Source organism: Canis lupus, chromosome 29 (assembly GCF_048164855.1).
Source record: "Canis lupus baileyi chromosome 29, mCanLup2.hap1, whole genome shotgun sequence".
NCBI classification, from domain to species: domain Eukaryota; kingdom Metazoa; phylum Chordata; class Mammalia; order Carnivora; family Canidae; genus Canis; species Canis lupus.
In genome coordinates, this window is record NC_132866.1 from 9,943,208 (window position 1) to 9,964,903 (window position 21,696).

General features: G+C 45.8%; 1 protein-coding gene across 19 annotated transcripts in view; it reads left to right on the forward strand.

Moving 5' to 3' along the window:
* The window catches only part of FGFR2 (fibroblast growth factor receptor 2), a 106,621-nt gene that overhangs the window by 68,272 nt on the left and 16,653 nt on the right, over nucleotides 1–21,696 (forward strand). For 7 of the 19 annotated variants that reach the window (XM_072805074.1, XM_072805073.1, XM_072805065.1 and 4 more), the window contains 5 exons: nucleotides 971–1,118; nucleotides 4,531–4,733; nucleotides 14,057–14,208; nucleotides 17,540–17,661; nucleotides 19,988–20,098. In XM_072805074.1, coding sequence (XP_072661175.1) covers nucleotides 971–1,118; nucleotides 4,531–4,733; nucleotides 14,057–14,208; nucleotides 17,540–17,661; nucleotides 19,988–20,098 — 736 coding nt within the window. Of the gene's footprint in view, nucleotides 1–970; nucleotides 1,119–2,348; nucleotides 2,494–4,530; nucleotides 4,734–14,056; nucleotides 14,209–17,539; nucleotides 17,662–19,987; nucleotides 20,099–21,696 lie in introns of all 19 variants that reach the window. The other 12 variants (XM_072805066.1, XM_072805083.1, XM_072805070.1 and 9 more) reach the window with 3 other exon arrangements.

Below are 21,696 nucleotides of genomic sequence, written 5' to 3' on the forward strand. Positions count from 1 at the left end.
ACTGGTAAAATTGCAGCAGCGAGCTCTGGGGTGGTGGAGGGGCTCTTAAAGTGGGGGTCAGGATAATTCAACTGTCCGGCAAGACATGCAGACTTAGTGGCCCATCCATAAAAGTGGGGATTGTGATGCCGTTCCCCCCTACGGGGCGGCTGTGCAGAGTCCACCGGATGGCATGCACTGGGAGACCTCTGCAAACTTGAGGCACAGTACCAGTGTCTACTGTTAGGCCAATGTCGCCTTCGTCCGATGTCAGGCTCAAACTGGAGCAGCCACCGGTCAGAAATGATTTACATTTTACTTTTAAAAGAAATCTTTTAGCCTTTGAAATGGACTCCCATGTGGCTTAGACGATAAACTTGAAGAAAATGTTCTTGCACCGGTGAAATGTTGAACAAGGAAACTTTCTTTCTCCTGGTATTTCTTATTTGGTTCCTTGCAAATCCCCATTTAAGAGGGGCCTTGGTGATCACATCGGCCTCTTTAATTTTTAGATCTGTCTTGCTCTTCAGGACGGTGAGAGCAAGCAGCAGCTAAGTCCGTACAGCCTCTTCTTAGCCGTTGCCTGCCACGTCTGCTGCATCTAGGTGCTCGTGGAGAACGTCCTTTAAAAGAACGGTCTTCCAGTAGAACCATAGGCAGCTCCACTAAAAACTCTCAACCAATGAGGTATTCTTCTCCGCTGAGAATGCCGATGATCAAAAGAGCTGGAAAAAGAGGACCAGCTTGCTGGGTATTGAGTACACCGTTCCGTCCCTCTCCACTGGGTCACTTCCTTTGCCATCAGTTGGCATATTTTGTTCTATCGAAACCCACAACCCTTGAAGGCAGCTGCTTAGACCTAATGGAGGATGTTTTTGTTTTTGTTTTTGTTTTTGTTTTTGTTTTTTTGTGGTATGTTGGTGGTGGGACCCTAGGCAGTGCAAAGTCCTTCCTGGTTGGCCGTTATATTGTTCTCCTGTGTCTGTTCCAGCACTCGGGAATAAATAGTTCCAATGCAGAAGTGCTGGCTCTGTTCAATGTGACTGAGGAGGATGCTGGGGAGTATATATGTAAGGTCTCCAATTATATAGGGCAGGCCAACCAGTCTGCCTGGCTCACTGTCCTGCCAAAACAGCAAGGTAACAATGTTTTGTGTTTTTTTTTTTTTTCTTTTTTTTTAAAAGAAGGCTGGATATAGAAGCTGAAAAGACTTGGTGCTTTGGGAGACGGCAGGCAGCTTATAGGATGACTCTGTGGCCTTGGTATATTTGTAATAATCTCTCTTCGGTGATGCGGCTGGTGTGATGCCAGCAGCCATGGAAAAATGCCCACGATGTTCAAAGTGCTTGCTCAGATTTTTTCTAAAGATTACACTCCACCCCTCCCCCACCCAGTTTTTAAGTGGTTCCTTCTGGTTTATCTTGTTTGGGCTGCACATTCCCCATCATTACTGCACATCATCAGCATTTTAAATGCACACAGGGATGCCTGTTGAATTTGGGACATTTGCATATTAGCAGAATTCTGATCGAATACCTTCTTCTGCCCCCAAATTGGTAGAGAAATATTGGCACTATGTAATTTTTCCAACGATATTTTTTCCTCGATTGCATAATTGAGGCATAGGAGATACTGTCCTTGACCTTGCAATCTCCAAATTGGAACACAATCCATTTAATGAACATGAACACTATTGAAGGCAACAGGTTGGCGTTCTTAGTTTGTCACGACTCACGTTCAAATGTTTCTATAGAAGGAAAAAAACAAACCCAATTTCTTTGCTACCATGATCATACTTCTGTTTTCTTTCATGCAATGTGAGTCTAAATGGTTACACGGGAGTGAAAATCAGTCTGCTGGCTGACACAATATTCCACCCTGGTTGGCTCCCACAGGGCTGGAAGGATGTGCAGGTGTCCGCTGGGGCGTGTCTCCAGGGTTTTGCTTTATAACCCAGTAATTCAGACAGAACCGTCCTTTTTTTTTTTTTTTTTCCCCAAGGTGGGAGTCTGCAGCCAACAGGACAGAACCCAGCTGGGGCTTTGGGTGCCATACTTTTGGAAAACCACCCCCAAATCCAAAGCAAAACAAAGGCCAAGAGAACGGATCTCTGTGGGTCGATTTTTCCATGCGTCTGATTGCATGCATGTCTAGGTGGTGAAGCCGGTGTGGTGACGGGCCTGTGGAGGCGAGCTGCTCAGTGTCGCTCAGTGTCTCTCGGTTGTGGGCTTTGTGGACGGGCTGCGATCGGAATCTTCTGGTGGCCAGCACCTGCCGGAGCCCCCGGTGCGATGCCTCATGGTTCCACGGCCCCCTCCACGATCATCCCTGTGTTGTCTAGCCTTTTCTCTTGCTTCCCTGTTTTCTAGGCCGCCGGTGTTAATACCACGGACAAAGAGATTGAGGTTCTCTATATTCGGAATGTAACTTTTGAGGATGCTGGGGAATATACGTGCTTGGCGGGTAATTCTATTGGGATATCCTTTCACTCTGCATGGTTGACAGTTCTTCCAGGTATATACTGCTCTTTCTCTCCATGGTTTTTTTCCCTTTTCTTGGTTGATTGCTATAAAATTAACACGGCTTCTGTTCTCAGAAATGGCCCCTTTTATCCTGGCATAAAGATTTTTAAAAATGTTGGAAATTATCCCCCGGGGATAAGAAAGTTGCCTTTGGAAATTCACTTACAATGAGATCCCACACTCAACGTTTATGATCAAGTGAAATTTCATCCCGAAAACCCAAAGGGATCTTATATTTTTACTGAGTCACTGAGTCGATGATGTATAAATTCGCCCATCGTGTTTCTCTTAAGGAAGAAGTTGAAATTACTTTGTAAAATTCAAAGTAATTTTTTTTTCTCATTTCGAATTCCATTTCATTAAAATCCCATATGTACTTTTATTACTTTGTTCCACTTTTCTCTTTTTAATGCTATGTAAATAGATGGATGTATGTTGAGGTACCAGGGGAGAAGCCCCTCTGCATGTAGGGCGTACAGAAGCAGTGTGTTACCTACCTCGGGAATCGGTGGCTTGCCGCATGTCGCAATAAAACGGACCCCTTTCCTGCAAAGCATGCTCTTGCCATCTTGGGCTTGATGTTATTTCCGCCCTGTGGGGAAATCGTCAGCAAAGCCCTGTTGCCTAAATACTGCTGCCTGTCTGAATCTTTAACTGACATCTCTGTCCTGGTCGAACTCTTCCTGATAATCACGTTCTACTTTGATGCGTCTGTCTCTGTCATTACCTTTGTGAAACTGCATTAGACTGGTTTGCTAGCTCATGATGTTCCACTCCAGTTATTAATTCCTGATTTTTTTTAGATTACAGTGTCTACCTGCATGCTTATTTTATATCTAGTAAAAAGAAATTGATCATTTCATTTTGTGCTGTGCTGCTAGGAGTTTTGACTATCTTGCAAGTATTTTTCTGATTAAAATGTATAAGCTTTAAATAATACCATCGCATCCATTTTCCTTTTGTCGTGAGTCTGCTCTGTGAATATTTGCTTTGAGACAATGAGATGCCTCTTACGTTGAGCTTGCTTTTTACTTGCAGTACTGCATTCTGCAGGTGCCTCATTGGCCCTTCTTAACCAATTTGCCTGACAGTACTAGCAACTAAGGATGCAGTTCGAGGAAAATATTGTTTGGAAATACACTGCTTGTAGCTTGATGACCATTGAGGACTGAGGAGGGAGCAGATATTATTGGAAGTTGATCTAAGAGCATGCTACCTTAAGTAATTTTATGGCTACTCACATGTAATACCATTTCTATTTTTTCTTTAAGAGAAAAGTTATAGTGACATCAGTATAACCAAAAACATAAATCTTAAATGGTCATTGATTAAGGAATGTTACAAACTTTCCGTGGCACGGACACAATGATTCTATATTAAAGACGATTTGGTTTTTAAATCAAATGCATTTGTTTATTTAGTTGGATAATAGGCTGGACTGTATTAAGAAATTTGGAACCTTTCCGGACCAGCCTACTAGAGGAATATTTATTTCATTTCATATGGAAGTGTGTTCATGTGGGGTAAATCACCCTGTCACATCTTCCTCTGGAAGAGCTTACCCAAATAAGAGTGAGGTACCATCTCTTCCGATGGAAAAGGGGGCATTATTTATATTTAAGAATTTTTAGTTTGGTTTGCATCAGAGACCACCACGGAAGACAGTCCTTTTTTTGGAGATGTGGTTGACTGTCCTGCTCTGCCCAAATGTCTGACAGAATGTGGCCTTGTAGCCTGCCCTTTGTGTCTTAGTGGCAGCCGACCTATCACAATGACTGGATTGCAGAGGCCCATTGAGGCTAGAGATAGCGGCCGCTTGGGCTCTGGTGGTCAAGTGAGGAGCCCTTGGTTACTCACCTTCATTTGGGAGAGGTGCATGGCAGGCCCATAGCCCATGCCATTTTGCAGGATGGAGTCATTGGGAAGGGTCATCACCTTGTGATTCGTTAGCTCTGCCAGGATGCATCAAGCCCATGTCCTAACCTTGTGGCCTGCTTACCTGTTCTTCCCTTGTGATCTTACACTCTAGCTCCTGTAAGAGAAAAGGAGATTACGGCTTCCCCAGACTACCTGGAGATAGCCATTTACTGCATAGGGGTCTTCCTAATTGCCTGTATGGTGGTGACAGTCATCCTGTGCCGAATGAAGACCACAACCAAGAAGCCAGACTTCAGCAGCCAGCCAGCTGTGCACAAGCTGACCAAGCGCATCCCCTTGCGGAGACAGGTAACAGAAAGTAGATAAAGAGTTTGAAGAAATTTATTCCTCTCCCATGCCCCAGCCAGCCCTCCTCGGGTCTTTTGCTCGGCTACAATGCCATCTACTTCTGTGAACTTCACTGTGCAAGCAATCCCGACGTGCCTCTCTAATCAGTCACTGGGGCCCAGAGAGTCCCGTCCCGCCTTGGGGCATCAGTGGGGTCAACTGAGTCAAGTTCTAAGGGCAAGAAAGCATGACAGTATGAGACTCTGGGAGCTAATCAGTAGGACTGGCAATGACACGGGGAGGCAATGCCCTTGTGTGTTTGAGGCTCAAGTGCAGCGGTCTTTTTGAATCATAGACCATTTGTCCCCTGTGATCTAATGCTGTTTTTGAGACAGGCTTATGCCACTAGTTGGAAAGGGAGGGACTCTAGTTCTCTTTGACTTATTTTTTTAAATCAAGGTCAGAAACTTATGCTCTGGAGATGAATCTGAACTACTGCTTGATTTAAACCAGACTATGATGTCTTTCTTAACTGGGTTTTGGCTCGACCTCTCTGATTCTTAAAATAGAAATATATGCATATATTATGTTATTGTTAATTGTTCGCAAGTGTGGCTCTGGATTTGGTGGTAGAATGATTTTTATATTGAACGAGCAACAGATTGTTCTTAACCCCATGTCTGGTCTTTTTTGCTCACATGTGCCTCCTGATTGGGTTAATTTTGCTTTGGGGAGACAGGGCTTTAAACCAAAGCAACAAAGCTGAGTGGGATAGGATATGCTTTGCCTCCTTTCTCTGTGCTCGTGAAGGTGGAAGGGGAAGGTAGATGTGAACGGAAAGTGTTTATAAGTAAAGTGTACTGGGAACTTTGTTCCGGTAAAGGTATTTCTATTGAAAGAAGTGAAATGGCTAACTCACTGGCTCTGTTGCAGTGTGTGCTTTAGTAAAATTTACAGGGCATTTGTTAAAATCGCAGATTCCATAGTCTTAGCCCCAGGGATTCTGGTTCAGTAGATCTTGAATGGGACCAGGAATCTGTATTTTAAGCAGGTCTTTAGGTGATTCTGAAATGCACTCTGAGAAACTCTGGGTTAATCCCAGCGCAGTCCCTCCTGGGACTTCAGGTGGCGATGACATTTTCTGGATCAGGCATTAGCACGGATTAGGAACCAGTTGGCCAGCCGCAGTTTTGGCATGGCTCTGAGTGTTCTCAATCCAGCTCCAGCCTCTGAGCTGAATGGGTCCTTGTTGACTTCTTTGAAGTCATGTATTAAGCAGCTTTTTATTCTCTTAGGGGCTACGGATAGCATTTGGAGTGTGTGTCAAGTGCAGGTGATTGCCCAAATTGTGTTGGACCACTCCTGCCACCTAGAATGCTATTGTTACTAAAATGACACCACTATCATTCTTGGGGCCTTCTAGAGAAGCAGTGATGGGGCCACTTGCCTGACTCTAGTGGAGAGTCCAGTGTGAAGGTGATTCTTAACATGGCCAGGTGGGGCCCTTCAGGTGCTATGGCCAACCCTCCCCGCCCCTCCTCCTTTCCAGTTACTTCTGGGCCATTCTTCTAGCCACCATCTTGAGAACCTGACCTCGGGGAGCTGAAAAGGGGAATGGTTCTGATCTCTATTATTCATTTTTTTTTTTCTAATAGGGGAAAATGCTACGTTCTGGAGGAAAGCTGCAATTTGGTGTAGCTAGACCATTGGCCCATCATGATTTCATCATCTTTTCTCCTGCAACTGTTACAAGTGCTCTTCTTTTTACTCAAATATAAAAGACATAGCCGCCCTTAAAATCTCCTTGACTCAACCCCAGTCATCGTACTTTCGTTTCTCTTTGGCTGACTGGCCTTTCTTCTTTGTCTCCACATCGGTTGGGCATTCTTCCTATACAGAGGTCTTGCCCTGTGTAACCAAAGGGAACAGTAGGTTTTCTCCTTTGTTCTCCCTTTCTTCACTCCTTTATCATAATTTCCTGAGTGCTTGGTATAACCCAGGTTCCATGCAAGATATAGCCTGTCACCTTCACCAATGGTTCCAAGGTTATTTGGGGGTCATCATTTGGAATGTGGTTGTCTTGGGTTTTCATAGGGTCAAGTAGAGTAAGAGAAGCAGAAGAAAGTGGTCAAATACCAGTCCCTTGGAAGAAAACAGATCTCTGAGAGATTATTTGGGGGAATGTGGATACACCTCAGCTTCTCATATATGTCAAAATGGATGTGTGATTCTTTACAAAGAGCACACTCACTCCATCAGTAAGCACGGCCCCTTTGGCGGGGCAGGAGATGTCTATCAGGTATCTGGATAAAAGAGGGTTATTGGACTGTAGCTGGAATGAAAAGCCCCGACAGATATGTTGATGACAGAGAAAATACCACAGGGATGCCAGGCATGCCTTTACCTGGCGACAGGTGAACCTGTAATCAGATGTCTTGAAGATGGCTTCTTCCTAGTTTTTTGCAAGGCCACTTTTCATGCTGTATTTGCCCAACCTCCTCTACCACACAGGTAACTGAGTGTTTTCATGATGGAGTTGGAGGGTTATCTTCTTGGCCCTGACCCTCGCCCCTCCCCCAACACATACACACAACATCTCACTCAACTCAATCCATCATTGTTCTCTTTTTAGAACAAAAGGAGTCGTGTTTTTTCTTTTCCTTCTTTTCTTTTTTTCTTTCTTTCTCTCTCTCTTTCTCTCTCCTACTGTGAATTTTTCCTTCTTGACATTTACTAATTTGTACTGGACTTACTGTCATAAGATAGACATTTTAGGTTTTTTTGGTTTTTTTGGTTTTTTTTTTTTTTGTTTTGTTTTTTGAGTCAAAAATACTTTTCTCTGGTAGCTAAGAAATTCCTTGTGTTCATGTCCCAGTGAGCGTGAGTTTTTTGAGGCTCTTTATGCATTTTGATGCTTGAGGAAAGAGAAAAGAACTTTTTGGTTGGGGGAGGCAGGTGGCACACAGCGTCTCTCTTTGTCCCTTGACAGGAGCTCCTCGTGCTTTCAGTGCTGGGGCTTAGATACCATGCCAGCCACTGGCTTACCTGCTCCTGCTCCTTTGGCATCAGTGTGATCAAGGAGGCTAGGAGGGCTAGGCCAGAGAGGGTGTCCTCATGAGCTTATCAGCTCTTGTGTAGGAGTCCAGGGCTGCCGGTGGACAGCCACAGTCACTGGGAAGCAGCCTGTGCACATCCGTGAGTTCGAGAGAGGGCCTCAACCTCTCGCGTGCTGCAACACATCACCAGTTGGGTATTGGTGGGAGAGATGTAGAGGAGGTCAAAGATGTTTGCTCAGGAAGCATGCGGTATTGCTGGGTTCAGTGGATCCGTTTTTTAGGGGGTACAGCAGCTTCCTTCCCTGGAACCAGAAGTTTCCATAGGGCAGGATGGAGATTTAACTCTTGCCATAAACAGATAAACCCATCTGCTGGGTAGGGGCGCACATGCATGCAGCACCCACTTGTACCGCCACTGGCCTCTGAGAAGGGCCCAGAGGGTGATTTTTTTTCTGAGACTTTAGTTTCATCCTCTTGGTTGCTGTTTTGGGTAGATCAAGATTATCTTTTATAACAGTGTCTTTGAGGCGAGTGGCATGTTCCCAGGCACCTCCAGAACGAGACAGAAGATGTGGGGGTACCGGCTGGGTGCAGGTGGTTCAGGAGCCAGTTCTTGGGGCTGCGCATTCTTGGTTATGAAACACACTGGATCCTGTGAGGAGGGAGGGTTCTACTCCTAGAAGCTTATTTGCTGTCTAGCAGCCAAATACCATGATCTTGGAACATTCTCCATGTTTTGGCTAGTCAGGTGGTCTAATGAAGCCTCCCTGGTTCCAGAACATACTTGGGTAATGAGGGCAGCTCTGGATGGCTAACTGGGTTCCGCCCTTCCATGTGGGTGCTTCATCCTCCCTGGCCTCCCCATTGGGCTGCTCCCTCCTCTCAGCCTTCCACAGACAGGGCAGTATGAGATCTGATTTGGATTTGGGCTACTGGGATCTTCTAGGAAGACCCAGCCTGTCCAGGACTGGTGGGTGAGCCATTGATCCAATGGGTTTATTCATGGGGGAGGCAGAGACCTGTTGGAGGAAAGTGATAAACCACCTCGTCTGATGACTTCAATTATGTTATGGAGGGAAACAGAATCCAACCCTAGAAACCCCTTCAACCTTTATCCCAGCCACCTGGTTGGAAGTGGTGAAAGCATTTTGTTTGGATGTCAAGGGGAGTGGTGGGCAGGGCTTAGAGCTAAAAGTATGTTAGCGCGGGGCCTTAGTTCTGGCTTAGTTCTGGCTTGGGAACGTGGATCCACAGCCTCAGAATCAGGAATTAGTGTGGCCATTCGTCACCCCTCCCCTCTTTGCCTCTGCCTGCCCTGTTCTCTGTGAGGTCCCCTACCTTGGTCCTAACCCAGTGTGCAGAGATAACACTATTTCTTGGTGGCCCTTTAAAAAGAAAAGGGGGGAAAAAAAAGCCCTATTCCCTACTCCCTTGCTTAATCTCCCACATACACTGTAGAAGTATACAAAATGCACAATTCATTAAAAGCTTGATTTATGGCACGTGTTAAAGAGATTCCGGAGAGTGAGGAGTTGAGACTGCAAATACACAGTAGAAACGCGCCTGCTGGGATGGAGGGGTGCTTTATTTTAGGGGGCTCGCATTCATTCTTTATTGGTAATTTAATTATCACCACCAGTGGAATATTTTTTAGACTAGATAGAACATGTGATAGGGAAGATCATGATTTTGTGCCAAAAAAAAAAAAAAGTGATAATTTAATAGTGCTGAGTTAGTCAAGGGGTTCACGGGTGGGCAGTGGAATTACTCGAGGGACATATTCGGAAGGAAAGACACTCCAGCAAGATGCAGCGTTTCATGGAGGAGTCGCCAGCAGAGGATGGCGGTGCCAAGCCCCGGAAACACGTTAGCTCTCAGCAGAAGCGGAGTGAAGAGAAAGCCAGCCACGGTTTACAGTCCCAGAGGGGATTTTAAAAGCTCAGTAAAAATGCATGGAGGTAAAATTAAGATATACCTCCATGGACAGAGTGACCAGATTCTAGTTTCTTATACTTCTGGCATCTTCTTACCTTTTTTTTTTTTCACCCCCCCTTTGTGCAAAAGTATTTTCCACATTTGTGCCTTGAATCTAAACCTCCACATCGAATCTGGACAGAACTCTCCTAAGTAATCCTTTTTTGCAAGCACGATTTTCAAGTTTTCATAAGTAATGATAACGGCAGGGTTTGCCAAGGGTTTCTGTTTTAAAAGCTTTCACGTTAAAACCTCGTTGAGATTGTTTGGAGGGGGATGTGAACTTTTGCCATGGGTTTGTGGGCAGAGATTCCTCTCGGGTCATAGGCTAGCCGCAGAGCAGTTAACGTCCGGCTCAACGTTAAGTCTTTCTGTTCTTAAGCAGCCTCTAAGCCACATTCATCATGAGGACGTTCTCACGCACCAGCTCTCCCCCTGCCCTGGGACTGACCCCTGACACCCCGATCCTTAATTTCTTAGCTTTGCTCTTTCACTTGCTGGAGCCGCAGCCCATGCTGGCTGGGAGCAGAGGGTGTCCTCTTCCAAACCCATCAGGCCTGTCCTGTTGTACAGTCAGCCCTTAATGCCAGCGGAGCTTCGTTCTTCCCCGAGCACACAGTAGGACAGCATCACCCACACAAAAGCAGCTGCGTGCTCCAGATCTCCTGGATTCCCCAGAGGCAGGTGCCAGTCATAAACTCCCTTGGATCTGGGCAGCACAGGATTCTAAAAAGGTGCTAGGAAAAACAGTTGTGGTGTCGACAGCAAATACTAACTGAGCCCTTCACAAGGGCCCAGCTCAGCACTGAAGGCTTTATGGGTGTGACCTCATTTTACCCTCAAGGTCACTCTGTGGAGCGGAAACTTTCCTAGTTTCCTTTTAACAGGTAGGAAACTCTAGTTTAGGATGGATAAATGACTTCCTGAAGCTCTCACGGTTGGCCAGCATGGGAACTGGGGCTTGGCCCCCGACCTGCCTGGGGCCCCTTGTCATGAACAGGTAGCAGAGGAAAGGTACCATCTCGGGTTAGCTGCTTGGCCAGGGCCGGTCGCTAGGTGCCCACGCAGGAGGGTGCAGAGATGCAGCAAAACCCAGCCCGGTAGCCCAGGGAAAGAGGCAGGGGCCGTGTCCTCGTCATTCCTGACTCCTCGTAGAAGTCACTGTGTTTCAAGCCTGTGTGCTTTGCTTTTTCCCCCTCCCCTCCTGTGGCGGTTTCACCTTCCTCAGTTCTGATCCCTGCTCTTCTAAAAAATATTTTTATGTTAAAGAAGTGCTTCTTCTAAAATAAAAAAGAACTACGTATGCAGGGTAATGAAATTCAAGTGGCTTGGAAAGTTCTGAGGTAAGACGAATTTTGCCCCTTCCCTCAGCTGTGAGTCTGTCTTCTCTGAAGGTAACCACTGTTAGATGTCTTCTGTATCCTTCCTGAAAGTTCAGAAACAATGCTATGTTCCCCCCACCCCCCCAAGGGAAGGCTGCTTTCCCACATCAGACTCTCTAAGCCTTGCCCATATGAGCAGAGGTTTTGGAAGACCTGCTGTTTCACCCAGAACCCTGCCCCTGTTTTTTTCCCCATTGGGTTGCCCCTCCTCTCCACTGATGGCAGCCCATCTGGTACTGATAGTGGAATTCTGGACATCCCATGGGTCCAGTGGTGATAGACTACCCAGCTGTCCTTGCAGAGAGTCATGGCAGCATACTGTGCCAGACCACAGCCATTTGGGGTCTGTATCATCAGCGAGGCTGACTTACTAGTGTGGCCGCTCCTTGTTGCCTGTGATCCTCAGGTCCAAGTTCTCGTGGCAGTGAATGGTGATTTTTGCCTCTCTACATGGGAGAACTTTCCAGAAGACCTTCTTGTCTTTGAAAACACCAGCTTCCTTTTGTGTGCATAGCACACGGCCTTGATGCAGGACGTTAGGATTTGGGGAAACATCTTTGGCCAAACTCAGTCCTGAATCTTTTGTGTCTTCTCTATGGATGGAGCACAAGATGTTTGTGTGGTCACTGGAGACTGTGTAGATCTTGATGCTCTTTGAAAGGCCGGGTTTTGGATGAGTCCTACAGCTGAGTCAGTGTCGTGCAGTGTGTTGGGCCCCAGGTGGATTCTGGAGGGGTGTTCCAAGTTGTCTGTTGGCCAGGGTGGGGTCCCTTGCCTAGTCCCTGGTGTTAGTGGGGAGCAGGGGTGGGTTCTCTGGGAGTCCACACAGTTAACCTTTTGTGCTTTCCTCCTTCTGCCATTTTTTTTAATATAAGATTTTATTTATTTATTCATGAGAGACAGAGAAAGAGGCAGAGACATAGGCAGAGGGAGAAGCAGGCTCCCTGAGGGGACTCCACTGTGGGAATCGATCCCAGGACCCCGGATCATGCCCTGAGCTGAAGGCAGACGCACTACCACTGAGCCTCCCAGGCGTGCCCTTGCTTCTGCCATTTAAGCGTGTGGACACCTGGGTGTGAGGCCTCAGCCTCTTGGAGCCTAATCTATAGACAAGGTTCTCTCATTTCCAAAATTAAAGATTCTTTAGCTTATTTTTAAGGAAAATGTTTATAGTGCTCTTGTTAACACTGCTCATACTGTCTGCATAGTAAAATTTAGGAGTGACTCCCCCATCAGAAGGTTGCTCAGAAATGTTCTCTTGTACGTTTTATTTTTATTTTTAAAGATTTATGTATTTATTTTAAAAAGAGAGAGAACAAGAGCATGGGAGGGAGGGCAGAGGGGGAGGAGAGCATCCTCAAAGCAAACCGGGCTGAGTGGGAAACCCAGTGTGGGGCTCCATCTCATGGCCTGGAGCTCATAACCTGAGCCAAAATCAAGAGTCAGGTGCTTAACCAACTGAGCCATACAGGTGCCCATTCTCTTGTGCAGTTTAAAAGGTAATAGAAATCCTGGATTAAACAGCACATACAACTAGATTTTAATACGGAAACCGGCTTCTGATTCCTAAACTGATTCTTCCCCCAGTTCATTCTTGGGCATCTTCTTGGGTTTCTGTTTGCCTTAAGGAGACTTTGGCCTTCCAAAGGAGAGAATGAAGGGATTCCAAGCAGGATGTTCCCTGGGAAGTAAGTACAGGTCTTCTGGTTCCCAGTGGGAATGGTTCAGGCTCTACTTTGTGAGTGGTGACCCCAACTAAGTTTATTCTGCGTTCCATCTTTGCCACCTTAATTTAAAAGGTGTTTGTCAGCACAGCTGGGGAGTCCCATTTACCAGGGCAGTCACGCAGGGGACAGAACCAGGGAGGGAGGGTGGGCCACCTTGTTGGGCCACGTTAAGCCTGAGGCTCCAACTTCTGTGAACTCCAAGTCTCGTTCATGGTTTTGAATAACGTAGTGGTCAAGCAGCCGATGATGGTACCAGGATTGTGAGTAATTCTCAAAATTAGTCTTCAGGTAGGCTCCGCGTGTGTTTTCCTTTACAGAAACCATCACAGGAAAGACGCTCTGTTTAAGAAGTAACCATTTTATCAGATGCAGATGGAAACAAGTGAGGGTGAATGAGAAAATTCGGGGCAGCCCTTGCGTGCTGCAGGTGGGAGAGGCGCTTTCCCACAAGATGATAAAGCAAGGATGTGGGGGTTTTTTTGTTTTCGCTTTTTCTTTTTTGCTCCTTGACTCTTCATCCCATACGTTCAGTCCACTAGTTTCTGAAAGCAAAATTAACAAGAGGTAGTTGATGTCCACCGAATGGCCTGGGCATCCACCAGTTCTCGGAAGGACTGGGGAGCAGCAGAGAACGGCCCCTGGTGCCTGGGTCTCCAGTTACCTGGAATTAAGGCACTTGGAGCTCCTGGCCCTTCACATTCAAATCCTAGAGCTGACATTCGGCTTTTCCTTCCAAAAGGCAGACAACATATTGAAGAGCTGATTTTCTAAAATGTTTTCATGGAGTTTCATAGGCACAGAATTGATTCACGATCTGAGCTAGTCTCCAGGGAGATTGATTGGTCATGCAGGGCTCTGGGACAGTTCTAGGCGAAAAGGCAATAATGAATCCCGTGGGGTTGATGCTCTGTCCTCAGCTGCTTGTTTTGAGGAATTAGGTCAGAAAGCTGACTTCTGTTTTGCTCAGATCCTATCTAAAAATGTTTGCAGACCTGGTCTTAGGAATGTAGGATGTGGGTGAAATCTGGTAGCGCCTAGATGGGAACAGAGGAGTTGGAATCCAATGGTTTTGGTCCGAAATTCTTGACTTTGGCCAGCACTCCCACTTCTCTTTCTTTCTAAGAATCGAACATCTGGCTGGGCTTTGGCCGGCCGCCAAGCTTCTCAGGTGGAGCCAGGATTACACCTGTGTCTTTGCATTTTGTATCCAGGTGTCTGCTGAGTCCAGCTCCTCTATGAACTCCAACACTCCGCTGGTGAGGATAACCACGCGCCTCTCCTCAACAGCAGACACCCCCATGCTGGCAGGGGTCTCCGAGTATGAACTGCCGGAAGATCCAAAGTGGGAGTTTCCCAGAGATAAGTGAGTACTTCTATTGGACGCATCCTCAAATGGAATCTTGGTACAAATGTTGGATTGACATTTTCTTTTTCTGATCCTTAACTGCAAAGATCACGTCTGACGGTGGTAACAGGAGTGAGTGAGATTGTATTTCTAAATAGCCAATTCCTGAAAAAGGAAAGAATTTATTTTCTCTCTCTCTTTTACTAGCTCCTTTAAAATAGCAACTAGGCATGGCTAGTCCCCAAACTAGATAGTACCTGGTTAGTACTTTTTCACTTTTTTAGATAATTAAAACCCAGTCACATGGACTAAAAGGACAATATCCCGTTTGTAAAACAGATATATCATTCCAGCTTCTGCTTATGACATGACTGTTCTGTAGTTCATTTCTTTGGAGAAATTGGGTATAAAATACAAACGGCCTTAAGAATCTTCAGTCCATGTTGCTGTTTTAAGGGTTGTTAATGTAATATAGGGCTGCAGAAGGTTTGACTGTGGTACCTGCCATCAGATTTCCAGTGGTCCATATATTCTTCATTGGATGATGTGGAGGTGTTTCAGTTATATGCTCAAAGCACAGCCTCCAGGCCCTGTTGAAGGCATTACTGGGAGCTGTTTATCTCTTGATCTGGCTTCAGTTCCATGTATTTGGGCTCTCCTGGACTGGATTTGAATCTTGGCTTAGCTTGCCCCAGTGGCTGGGCAACCTTGATTCTCTGAATTTCGTTTTGTAAAGTGATGATCATGGTACAGGCCTCCCAGGACTGAGTACAAATCTTAGCTCTTGAGTTTCCCTGTCTTCTGTTTTCCTCCCTGCAGTGGTGAGCTGGGAGCTCTGAACTGCAGACCTGACAACTTGGTGGCGCTAGGAGGAGAGTGTGTGAGGCAGATCTTGTGCTCCCAGCCCTCCCACTGCTGGGCGGGACCAGTTCCCAGACCTACCTTCTGAAATAAAGCATGATGGTCCTCGAAGACTGTTGGCTCACTTCCGGGGTACCACTTGTAGCCCCTCGAATTTGAACCTTGGGAGTAGTGGAAGGTGGAAATCACGGACTGTCCATCTACATCACATCAACCGGAATAAGCTTTTGCTTTGCTTCTTTATAGCTTCTCCTCCTGCTTTGTCTTGACATCTGTAGTATCTCCTGAGATTATGTCAGAGAGGTGTTTTAATTACAATAGAAGAGACTCATACACAAATTTAGAGGTACCAAGATGAGCTTTTCTAGAGACCCAAGTATTATTTTAAATTAAAAAGGTTTTAAAAATTTTGTATTGTTTTTTAAAGATTTTATTTATTTATTCTTGAGAGATACAGAGAGAGAGGCAGAGACATAGGCAGAGGGAGAAGCAGGCTTCCTGAAGGGGGCCTGTTGTGGGACTCGATCCCAGGACCCCCGGATCGTGACCTGAGCCAAAGGCAGACGGTCAACCGCTGAGCCACCCAGATGCCCTTAGAGACCAAGTCTGATGAGCTCTATTTGGGAGAGGTAGCTTACGTGGCCCCCTGTGATTTTGATTTCCCGCAACTCCACGCCAGTTTTGTCTCCCAAAGGCTGATTTGGAGATACTGGTGTGCACCATAAGCCAGGACCAAATAATTGTACAGGTACCTCTCTGTCAAGAGAGTTAATGGAGATAATTTCCAGTGTATTTGTGTGCCCTAGTGAAAACATCATTCATTCATTCATTCATTCATTCATTCAGGATTTGCTTATTGAACAACTGGGAGAGGCATCGGAGAAAACAGAAAGAATGGTTTCTTTACCTGGAGAATGTGGAAAGAGAACGGAATGAGGTTGTTTCTCATGGAGTCACCTTGGTCCCAACTTTGAGTGTACAAGTAGGAGGGTTCGTGTGCACATGCGTGTGCATGCACAGGGCTGAACTCGGAGTTTTAAGAAATTATGCTCTCAGGATGCCTGGGTGGCTCAGTGGTTTAGTGCCTGCCTTTGGCCCAGGGCGTGATCCTGGAGTCCGGGATCAAGTCCCACATCGGTGTTCCTGCAGGGAGCCCGCTTCTCCCTCTGCCTGTGTCTCTGCCTCCCTCTGTGTGTCTCTCATGAAAGAATGAATGAATGAATAAATAAATAAATAAATAAATAAATCTTAAAAAAAAAATAGCAGTTACTGCTCTCTCAGGTTCAGTCCACAGTTTTTGCTGCTGTGACACTGCAGTCAACAGTGGAAGTCTGTATGTGCCTAACTGTTAGCTCCCACCTGGCAGGGGGTGGGGGTCCCTGAGTGCGGAAAATCTGAGTGCTAAGCATTTCAGAACAGAGTTGAGCACAAACGTAGGTGGAGCCGATTTCCAGTGAATGAAGGCTATTTAGAAGCAGTTTATTAGATTGGAGGCAGAAGTGGTACAAAGAAAGGATTGTTATGCTTGTAGTAGCAGGGCAATAGGACATAAATTAGCCATTTTTCCAATGCAAATGTTTATTTTCTGCCAAGATATGAAATTTAATTTTAGTTCAGGAGAGAAACAGAATGACCTCAGCACAGCCTACACTGCCCTAAGTCTTTATTTAGCTTTTGTAAACCATTGTGTACTTACCACAAATACGGTTTATTTACGAAGGGCTACAAAATACTTGGTTGCGTCGTGCTTAAGTGGAAAAAAGAACCCCACATTCATGAGTATTCCAAAGATTTCTCCATTCTGTCAGCTTCTAGGATATCCAAAGACAATATATGGCTATGAGTATGACATTGCATCGAGCTTTCTGAGCTTAGAAATACAGTTTCACTCTGGATTTTCTTCATTATTAATTTTGGGTAGTTCAAGAGTTTCTAAGCTGTTAGGTCAAAAAACGATTCCCCTCGATTTCTAGAATTTTCTTTGTTCTCTAGGGAAAAATTAGGGATTCCTTGAAATGTGTTTAAGATTCATATCATGTAACTTGGCCAGGAACATGACCGTAAAATCCATTGGTATTTGAATAATAGTGATTTTTAAAGACGTCACTTCACAGAGACAAAAAAATAAGAGCAGCTTTAACATTTTTTCTTCGAGACATTCTAAATTGCGAATATTCAACTGGCTCAAGATCAAAAGCTCCTCATTGTTAGCACTTAAGAACCCTGACCACCTCACTAGCAAGGATACCTTCCACAAAGAAAATAAATCGTGAACACAAATGTGAAATTTAATAGCTGTCCCGCCTGTAATTGACATTCTCTACAACGTCACTAAGAAAATACTCGAGCGCGTGTATACCCCGGGTCTCATTAGTTCCATATGATAAATGCTCCATGCTTTTGCAAGCCGCTGAAAGATTTTTATATTTAGTTCTGGAATTTCCCCTTCACCAGATGCTGTGTGCTAATCCCCTATTTACACATTTAGGCTGACGCTGGGCAAACCTCTGGGGGAAGGTTGCTTTGGGCAAGTGGTCATGGCCGAAGCGGTGGGAATTGACAAAGAGAAGCCCAAGGAAGCAGTCACGGTGGCGGTGAAGATGTTGAAAGGTGCGTGGGGAGGGGGACGGGGGACGGGTAGGGGTGGGAACGGGGTGGGAAGTCTTATCAAGAATGTTCCTTTTGTGGCATGTGAACTCTATCATGGCAGGGGGTCAGAGAGCACATAGTTGACCTAGGGGTTGAGGAGTTTTCAGTATAAATCAGCATCCTGGACAGACGATTTATCTTGAGCTGTGTGTACTTACAAGAAAGAAAAGCCGGTTTTGGTAGACAGTGGTAGCCTTCCAGATTGTCCTTCATCAGCTCCTTATAGATGACCGTGATTTTTTATTCCCTCTGTATTTGTATGTGCTTAGAGGTATCAGCTCACCTTGATTGGTTCATTTAGATGCCTGCTGGTATGTTGCATTTGGGGACCCGAGCCTTAACTTACAAATAAAGGAAGGTTGGCCTTGTGGAGGGAGTGAGGAGGCGAAGGGCGAGGGGGACACACCTTCTCCTTTGTAAGAGACTGAGCAGAATGGACACGGGGCTGGGAGAGTCCCTTAGAAAGCTAAAAGGGAAAGGAGCGGGATCGGTGACAGGATCGGAGGCCGGGCACGTTCTGGGATGTGTGAATAGTCACCCCGAAATGCGAGCATCACATGATGTTTGTGTGACGACTGTGCAGCTCTGCTTCATGCCGGTGTCCGAGGAGCTTACAGCTCTTCAACCTCTAACTTTCTCCTCCGCAATGTTCTTTTGTGAGCAGAGCTCCAGGGGACGGTTGCGTTCCAAGTCCTGCGGTAGGGCTCTTAGAAAGGACAGAGTTAAAAAAAAAAAAAATGGACAGAGTTTTCTCCGTGTGTCTGGGCAGAGACACCTGCTCTTGGATGGGGGTGACTGACTGGCTGTGGATTCTCCTGAAGTTGGGCTTTTTTCTGTTTCATGGGCCACCATGCGATGGTCTTTCTGTCCTCGAGTGGGGAGGTAGCAGGGTGGAAATAGTCAAGAAGATGAATTTTTGTTAGCTGTTGAATGGCTCCCAGGGAAAACTTGGGTGTTTTGAGCTCCTCCCCTTGGGATTTGATGCCATGGAGGACTGTGTTCGCTCACCCCGTGTGTCTCAGCTCCACCTCCACCGACAGAGGTGGCCCTCTGGCTTTTGTCCTGCGCGGCCAGGGCCTGCCTCGTGTGCCCTCACCCTCCTGCGGGGCAGGTGTGCTGGGCTGTGTGCCCTGTAACAGCCGACCTCAGCAGCCCCTGGCCACGTACCGGGGCAAGCGTGGGGAAGGCCCGGGCTTCTAGCCTCTTTTGGCAGAACTTTTGTTTGGTTTTTGGAGCTCCAAACTGGAGATCTGGGTGTTTATTTCTCTGGATATACTCAGGCTGGCCTTCCCTTTCAGGATGGAGAGGGACATTAGCCCCAGAGCCCTGGGAGGGCCCTGGCTATTTTTACAGCCAATGGGTGGCTCATAGCACAAGTACAGCCCTCCTCGGTCGCTGTGTGGATCTTGCCTTCCAGCCAATTGCATTGCTCTTCCTTTTGTGAAGTGAAAGAGCTTTTTTTGCAACATGGCCCCTGTGCATTTCCTTATTTCATTTTTTTAGTACATGCAGATTTTTCTATATTGGATTAACTCGAAGGGAGGCACATGGGAAAGAGTCTTGCCACTTTCTAGAAGCTACATGTCCATGAATGTGGAATCTAGCCTTTTTTCTTGCAATTACAGAACAGAGGTTTATAAGACTTTTATTTTTTTTTAGGTTTGGAATCACAGCCCCCCTTTGAGAAAGCCCGCCATGGAGGGCACGAATCTTTGCCTGCTCAAAATGCACGTGTACACACACACTTTTGTAAACAGTTATGAGGTGCCCCCTGAACCTGCCTATAGATTCTGTACGGGCTCAGATTAGCAGTATTTGGTCTGGAGAAAGCCTGTAGTGATTTGAGGTGCCTCCTTCTGCTTCTTCTCCTCTGCTGCCTCTTCCTTTGTGTTGTACTCACAGTTGCTTCCAGACACTCGAAGGGTGATACGGTTTTTTTGAGGCAGCTTAGACCTGCCAGAGGATGGACTTATTTCACAATAAAGTTAAAACACCCCCACATTTGTGAGGTTTGCTGGAAAAGAATTGGCCTTAGCATCAGACGCCTATATGCTAGTTCTGACTTTTGACCCCATTGGCCCCAAATTAGCTATTTGACACGGATCAGGGCAGTTCCCCAGCTGGGCCTTTGCCCCCTTACCAATAAAATGAGGGAGGTGATTTGGAAAGTGTTTTCTGGTTCTAAAATTCAATTTCATGGTCTTTCAACTAAGTTTTTGGCAACTAGCAGCAGCAGCTGATGGGTGAGAGAAAACTAACTTGTTTTTAATTTACCTCATGTTTGTAGACGATGCCACAGAGAAAGATCTTTCTGATCTAGTGTCAGAGATGGAGATGATGAAGATGATTGGAAAACACAAAAATATCATAAATCTCCTTGGAGCCTGTACTCAGGATGGTGAGTAGGAGGAAAAAATGCTTTCATCTAAATAATTTACGCTTCAATGTTAACATCATTTTAGAAACGGTTGGACTCTTGGATCTTGCTCCTAGGGCACCTCAAGTGCATGTTTAAAGTTCTCTTTAAAATCCCCTTAGGAAGATGTTCCTGGCCGTGAACACAAAGGGGGCTTTGTGGCTGCACTGGGGGGCTGGGGAAAGGTAGGCGTTGGGTGACTTGGATGGGAGGGCCTTATAGAGTCCTTCTGTTCTTAGGGCCTAACCCGGAGGGTGCTGGGAAAAGACAGTCTCCTTGTTTTTGTTTTGTAGCGTTAAGAGGGGATTTCTCAAAATAAGACTATGGGGGTGCCTGGGTGGCTCAGTCGAGTAAGCGTATGACTTGGGCTCAGGTCATGATCCTGGGGTCCTGGGATCGAGCCCCACATCAGGCCCTCTGCTCAGCGGGGAGTTTGCTTGTCCCTCTCCTTTCGGTTTTCCTCCTGCTCATGCTCTCTGTCTTTCTCTCTTTCTCTCAAACAAATAAAATCTTAAAAAAAAAAAAGGAGGTGGGGAAAGACCCTATGTTTTGGTTGATGAATCCCTCAAAATGATGATTGAAGAAGTCGTGTCTTGCTATGAGCAGTGATGGGTTACCAAGAATAGGGAAGGAGAGAGAGAGAGCGTGGAATGAAGGGACACTTTATCTTCCTTAAGAGAGAAAGAGAGCCCTGACTTCTCTTGATAATTAATGAACTTGAAAACGCCTCTCTTTGCCTCAGCAACTCCTGTTTTAGGTCTGTACCAGAAGTTGGGAGACTTTCTGTGAAGGGGGACTGTAAATATTTTTGGGTTTTGTGGCGACGACTCCTCTTTGCCATTGTAGTGAGAAAGCAGCCACAGACAATACAGAAGTGAATGGGCCTGGCTGTGTGCCAATACAATTTAATTACAAAAACAGGCGGTGGGCAGGATTTGGCCCTGCAGGCTGTAGTTTGCCAACCTCTGGTCTACGCCACGGAGAAAGGATTGCACGTGTGTGTAAGGAGGCAGACAGAAATGTTCGCTGTGTGCTGTTACAGCCCAATCCTGGAAGCAATGTAAAGGGAGATGAGTAAATAAAGTGTGGTATGTTTATAGGATAGGATACACATAGCTCTTAAAAGGAATGATCTAGATTTATTTTTATCAGCCTAGCTGGGTTCCACAAAGATAATAAGTCGGGGGAAAATGCTGCAAAGCTGTCTTTATTATTCATTTATGCGATTAAAAATAATAACATTTGTTGATACTTATATGTATGTAAAATCATTAAAATGAACTGGAAAAGGCAAATTGGTGATGACCATTGCTCTGCAGGAGGGCACAGGCGAGCACGAGAGTGATTGGGGAAGGACACTCATTGTGTGTCTGTTTCTCTAAGACTTTTGAGGCTCTCTTGACCCAAGTGTCTATTATCATTTTGGGGAGATTAGAATGCAGGTGTTCTATTTTTGTGTGTGCTTTTCTGTATGTTGAAATAAAAAAAAAAAAAAAAAAAAGGACTGGGTTGTAAGAAAGAATACTGGGCTTCCCAATGGTAGATCTGGGCGCGTAGCCTCAGTGAGCTTGTCCTCTCCA